The sequence below is a fragment of the Ctenopharyngodon idella genome, chromosome 5 (genome assembly GCF_019924925.1).
Source record: "Ctenopharyngodon idella isolate HZGC_01 chromosome 5, HZGC01, whole genome shotgun sequence".
Classification (NCBI taxonomy): Eukaryota; Metazoa; Chordata; class Actinopteri; order Cypriniformes; family Xenocyprididae; genus Ctenopharyngodon; species Ctenopharyngodon idella.
The window spans coordinates 26,771,238-26,778,066 of record NC_067224.1 but is presented as its reverse complement, the minus strand read 5'-3'; the positions used below and the strand labels follow the sequence as shown (position 1 = coordinate 26,778,066).

Sequence of the window (6,829 nt, the reverse complement as noted above, 5' to 3'; positions counted from 1 at the left end):
TGGAACTTTTATTTTTTTTAAAGTGTGTAAATAAATATGAATTGAAAATGTTTCTCATCATGTTTATGTCTACCATTACTCCATTAGTGGGGAGAAAAAGAAAGACTGTATCAGCTTAATGTAAACTATTTTTCAGATTTTTTTTTAATAATTTGCATGAGTACAGTAACAATAATTATTTATGTAAATATTCTTAGTTTCATTTTATTGAAGTATCAGCTCTGTCTTAGATGTTTATCCTAATATTTCTTTGGCTAAATCAAAAAAGACACCAATGAAACAATCAACGACCAAGTAAGAGAGGTTTAAAGTGAATGTTGATAGCATTTGTCTTTTGAAGAATTGAGTTCATATTGACTTTTGATTGCAAACTTTGGTCTACCGGTCATTTTGAGCATAATGTGAGACATTATTGAGATATCTCTTGCTTGGAGAAACAGCTTAGATTTCTGTGGGTTGTGGATTTGCTTATTAGCCTTTTCTGACTGTATTTTTTTAAACGAGACCATGACATCTGCTTCTTAAACAAGGACACCATAAATCCATTTGTTTCATGTCTAAAAGTTTTCACTGGAAGAGCAGAGAAGGGGGAGTTCTGCATGAGAGGACAGAGAGAGAAAGAGGGAACTGGGCTGGGTGAAAAAAAGAAGAGAAAAAAAAAACTACACGGGCTGTAGGACTCAAGGCGACTATAAAACAGCTTTCTTGCCCATTGTGTTGATGTAGTCAAGAAATATACCGTAACGTACAGACAGACGGAGATGGAGGAGTGAGGCGGGACCGGTTTGTGTGGCTGCTAAGAAAAGTTTGTCTTGCGGTTTGCGAGCAAACTTTGTGAGGAGATTTATTTGTGGCGGGGTCTGCCTATGACAGTCCTCTGAAACTTTAACTCTCGTGTTTGAGACGCAGCAGTGCACATAAACAAGCCTTTTATTATTTTAATGCTCGTAAAATAAACGGCAGTTCAGTATATCTGTCCTCTAGTCACAGTTGCAAGATAAGCGGGACAATATTAGGAGAGTTTTTTTGCTGAGTGGGTTCTCTGTACAGTTGACGCGGCTGAAATGGGAGCGCATGACGGGCGCTCGGTGTCTGCGGTTCACCGGAGCTCTTTCCTCTTGTGGACGCTGCTGCTGATACTGTGGCTGACATGCGTTCAGGGGACGTGGGGACCCGGAGTTTACAAATACCAGACCGGGACAGTACTCCACAAAGATCTGTCGAAAAGGTAAGTTTTATATGACATGACAGAAGTACCCATGTTGGAAATCTGATGATAGCCTACCTGTAAGTTGTCAGTTGAAGTTTTACATTGTTATTTTTTCGAGTATTTTTTTTTCATACATAGTATAGTAGTTGAGGTAAAATATCCAAACAAGAGGCAAAATTGTTTGTTAATAATGAACTGAGACCAGTAAATTCATATTACTTCCATATTAGTTGAATTAATTAACATTTATTACCAGTTGGAAAGTCTAGTTTAAGCTTGTCAGCTGAAACATTAATCGGATTTAGCTGGTCCGAGTCATTAGCTGATCCAAGTTAGTAGACCAGCATAAACCAGTTTAAGATGGCCAAGCTGGTTTCTGAAACATGGTTGCTGGTCAGGTAGCTATGACCATCTTTAAACCCGCTATACCAGCTTGAAACCAGCTAAAAACCAGCTACCATATTTCAAAAAACAGTTTGAGACAGATTTTCCAATAGGAAACACTGTAGAGTTTAATGATAATTTTTAAATTACTACATTTACTGTAGATTTTGTAAATAAAAATAAGATCGATACATTATGAGGATAATCTACTAATCAGCTGTATCCTATTCAGTTTGTGCATCTACAATGCAATGCTGATTTCTCTGCTATCAACTAAATAGTCCCGTTGTGAGTCTGACAGTCTGTTTCCTCTTTCCTGAGACGAGGGAACACCCATCTCTCCTGTCTGCACCTTTGTCTACGTTTATTCCAGTTAAAACATGCATCAAATAGATTGGTATCACTGTCCAGACTCATTCTCAACTTCAACTTAGGATAGAGAGCTTTTGAATGATTCCACAATTTCAAAGTTTTACTTACAGGTTTATATTTCTAAGCAACTGTTAAATCAGACGTAATCAACAGTGCTTTTTTTTATTTATTTTTTATCAGTATATAATCTTTTTCATTGCCCTTCTCAAGTGCATGTGGATGATGAGGCTTTTTTTGAGACATAACAAGGCAAGAAATTAGACAAAACATCCAACATGTAAGCCCTCCACTTCTATCCAGACTGCATCACCTTGACTGACCTGTGACAACAGCTTATGGCCTTGATCTGACCCTCATATCTTCTTGTAAATATTTACTCTGTTTGGGTAAATGGCTTAGAGTTGTTGTGGGTGGGATGTGTCTCTGAAGTACGCAGGTGTGGAGGAGTCTTTGCTCTCTGTGCTGAATTTTTGATCTCTCACCCCCTCCTCCCGTCAGTCACAGACTGATGAAACAGACAGTGTTTACTAAACACATGCAGCTGCATCGTCTGCATGCTGCGAGAGAGTAGTTTATTGGACTGCAGTCTGATGATGCTGAGAGGAGAGGTCACAGACATCTTTGAGATGCCTTGGATAAACAGCACTGTTTCTGAGAAGTGCAATATATCTTTAGATATATAACATCATATGTAAATATATAAAGAAATAATATAAAATAAAAAATGAATAAGTAATATCAAATAAATATGTTTTAGTCTGACTCAAATTGAGAAGTCTGACTAAACAGACCTACAAAATGTGATTGTAGCTGGGCTTCGTCCAGCATACAGGTTAATATAATGGGCCTTGGCGTTGTGCACTTGCTCTGAAAGATGCACAAATTTTATTTAATCCTTCAAATATTCGATTACACATTGTGCACTTTTTACCTTGACTGTAGTTCAGCTATATGTAAAATCCCACCGTACATGGATTGAAACTGCACATTTAAACGTACTGTATAGATACCGGCCATGACAATGAATACAGAACTTATTTTCCCACGCTAGAGCACAGAGGAATAGTTTGTTCTACTTTCCAAAGCATCACTGAGAGAGGCTGAACAGGCATATGAACTCTTGCCATAAATCATAATTAACCCCAATCCACATCCTAACCTTTAACCTTAACCATTTTGCATATAGCAAAGACAATGTCTGAAATATAAATGTCCTGAGAAAAAAACCTTTAAGAATATCTGTCTAATTAGGGGCCAGTGAAGCTGAGCACAGTTGGGGGTTAAGTCAGCAGCTATTTCCTGTTCTGCTCGGCTTCACTGCCCTGGAGAGCAGCGCTCAGGGTGGGAGTGTGAGACTTGGGGCCCCAGAGGGACCTTTAGCTGCTGACCCATCAACACCAACAAGCATACCTCCACCCTGATTCTGCCTCACAAAAGCAGTGACTCTTTGATGCTTAAGGTGTTTTTGTTTACTTTATTTGTTGTTCTCTTCTGCATTGTAAGTCCATTGGAAATTGTTCAAAGGGAGAGGATATTTTTGTTTGAGCTAATATGTTCAGCTATAATTTACATTGCTTTCATTCAGGGTTTTATATCTGTTTTACTTGAAAATTTGTGTGTTCTGGGGATTCACAATAATTTTCTTAAGAATGATGTTAAGAATTTTCTTAAGATAAAACCTATGAAGTTCGTAAGAATGTTCCTAAGTGCAATTCTTGAAAAATGAAAAAAGGTCTCAAAAATTTTCTTAGGAACATCTTATTTTTCCATAAGAAGAAAATCACAGGCTTTGGTGTTATCTGATTGTATGGCAGTTCTCGCTGAAGACTCAAATAAAAAAACCTTATGAATAACATCAATGAAAAAATTACGTTTGAGCTCACGCATAACTTTACGAGGATATTTACAAGGGCAATCTTAAGAAAAAATATTAAGAACAAAAAATGTTTTTGGAAATGAAAACAATTATTGTAATTCTATTTTTGAGTTAGAAAAAAAAGAATTTAAAGGGGCTATATGTAGAATACAGAAACCTGTGTTATTAGTGACACCGGTGGCCATTCAGTGAACTGCAGCCAGCAACGTATTGCTTGTGCTTGCACTCTTGCACGCATGACGTACAAAAGACTGAATGTGATTCAAGGCCCCAGTATACTCATGGCGAAATTCTTTTTCGTTCTTTGCTTTGAAGTAAAAAGTTTGAAATATCTTTGCAGTACACTTTTAACGAACATGCCGCCCACACTGCTGAGCATTTAGATGAATATGTAAATATGTGCTGCGCACTTTCCTCTCAATAACACACAACAAAAATGACAGTGGTGAGAAATCAGCAGTTAAGAAAGCATCTGATCATAGCAATGTGGATATGTTTCCACCAGCTCTGCAGTCTGCATCATGTTGACAGATGAGGTCATTAAAATTACACTGTTATGATAGTTTGATAATAAAGTATTTAGACTATAGACTATAGATCTGGCTATGTGAGACTAATAGTTTAAATTAATCAATTTTCTTTGGATGACACATTGACATTACAGTACAGAACAGCTATTTCGGCATTGTTCTGGACATTGTATAAGCATTCATATGTGTCATTGAATGGAAGAGAGGCTTTCTGGAGTGTGCATAATCCTTTTGATTTTCTTGGCAAAATGTCCTGAGTCCTTCACATAAAAACAGGCTTTCATAGACAACCTAGGAAGTCGAGGAAGGTCTCGTCTTTTAACCTTTGTTACAAGCTGTTCACACATTGGCAATAAAAAAGCTATTAATACATGAAAATTCTTACATATAGCCTCTTTAAAGGGGTTTTTATTCTTAAGAATGTTTCGTGAATCCAGCCACCGTTCTAGAAATTAAACTCTTCTAAACTGAAAAAAAAAACAAAAAAAAAAACGCTGCAACATCCTCACTTGATATCAGATATAAATCAAGATGGGGTGAAGAGCGTGACACTCAGATCGATTAGTCAAGGAATTGGTTTCACTGTGAAGATAGAGATACTTAGGGAAGAATGCACTGATCGTCTTTATGATCTATGGGTGTTTCTGTTTGCGCACTCACTCATCCATATCATCCGCTTCAGGGCTGTTTTTCCCGCGAGACTGGTCCTTAAATCTGACTTTGGAGAAGGACTGTGTCCCGCCATGGCCTGTGACCTGTCCTTTGAACCAGTCTTGAGCAAATCTCAGTGACAGAAGAGGGTTCCTGTTCATTTCTGCTTTGCTTTGTCGTTCTTTCTTTCTTTTTTTCTTTTAGTACTTTTTGATGCTTTCTTTCAGCAGGCCATTAATCTTCTTTGTCCCTCACTGTTTTGCCTATATTGTTGGACGTCATGAACGCAGCCTAATTGGGTTATCTTACCCCCCTAGTGCATCCCAGGAGGGCTTCATTACTGACCCGATGATAAAATGCTCTCTTTCCACCCCTCCTGTCCAGCTGCCACAGCTCTCTATTGTCTTCTTGTTCAAAATTTAATTTATTTGCCTCCAGAGTCAATAATTTTTGTAGTCTGTGCTACATTGCGGGAGTCAACATTTGCATCTCAGCATTGTCTCATGCGTTGTGTGTTGAAAGCTAGCATTCAAGCTTTAAATGAGGCGTGCTGCTTTTCATTTTATCTAAAACAAGACAGTTTCATGATCATTCCTCCAGTTTGTATGCATGTGCGTTGTGCTGCTTTTATTTTATGGCTTTGGCTTGTTTGCCACTCGCTGCGTGCTGAGTTGCACTCAGTCCAGCTCTGTTTGATTCCTGCCATCCCTTTCTGATTTGAGTTGTCTCCCCCTTACAGTCTGTGCTATGATCTGTGCACATTTCAGAGTTATTTATTAGGTTTCTGGTCCCATGTGTGTATGTGAGGAATAGAGAGTCAGTCTTTCAATCTGTTGGCCAAATGCATGTTAATGCCAGTGAAATGTAGCATTGCTGAGCTGTTGAAAGCATTCACACCTTTTAACTTGAGTTTCATTACCTACTGCATATCTGAGACAGAATGAGGCTTGAAGCAGTATTAAAAGTCAGTGATGCTTTCAGTGCAATGTGTTTTAATCTTAAATTGCACTAAAATAATGTGCTATTTATTTATTTGTTTGTTTTTTTGTTCATTAATTCATTTTAAATTGCACTAAATTATTTATTTAATTTTTTATCTTTTTTTTTTTTTTACATTGTAAAAAGTTGGTAACACTGTTATTTTATTAAACAAATGCATTCATACACATTTCACTGAAGATATAGTCCCCAACATAAACAATCGGAAAACAATAATATATGGGTTATATTCAATTCTAAATTCTGAATGTTGAAAAACATACTGAACTATTCTCAAGGCACAACAAGTAGTGAGAATTAGAGTGTGGGTTGATAACTGGGTTGCATAATGACCCCTCATAAACGCTTTGTGAAGGAGAGATGTTAGATTACAGGAATAATGGTCTATAAGTACTGCTCCTCCTCTTTTAACCCTCTGTCTCTCCCTGCCCCGAGGTTTAAATCAGGATCAAAGCAGAGTTTAGCTGCCTTTGCCTCCATCTTTCTGTTCAGAACGCGGGCAAAGGGGTCATTTCCCATTGAAAGGCTTTTGTCCTGTGTGTTCCCTATAAATCCTCTCATTAGTTCATATGGAGCTGGACTGTGTCCAGAATTGTCTAATTTCCAGGAACAACCAGAGAATGCTATCCACTGTGTGCTGTTTAAAAATGGAGAGGGTATTTTGCGTGGATTTTTACATAGTTTTGTGTTTTACAGTCGAGGGGCTTATTGAAAGTACTGTTGGGGAAAGTACCAAATGAAGTCTGGATCAGATGAGAGGGTAGGGAGGTGACCAATTCAAACAAATCATCCTGTTCACCAAGCTGG

General features: G+C 37.8%; 1 protein-coding gene across 4 annotated transcripts in view; it reads left to right on the top strand.

Annotated features, from left to right (window-relative positions):
• The first annotated feature begins 532 nt into the window (after positions 1-532).
• emid1 (EMI domain containing 1) overlaps positions 533-6,829 on the top strand; it is a 72,618-nt gene continuing 66,321 nt past the window's right edge. For 2 of the 4 annotated variants that reach the window (XM_051892598.1, XM_051892596.1), the window contains exon 1: positions 538-1,228. In XM_051892598.1, the coding sequence (XP_051748558.1) occupies positions 1,065-1,228 (164 nt within the window). In that variant the 5' untranslated portion in view covers positions 538-1,064. Of the gene's footprint in view, positions 1,229-6,829 lie in introns of all 4 variants that reach the window. The other 2 variants (XM_051892600.1, XM_051892599.1) reach the window with 2 other exon arrangements.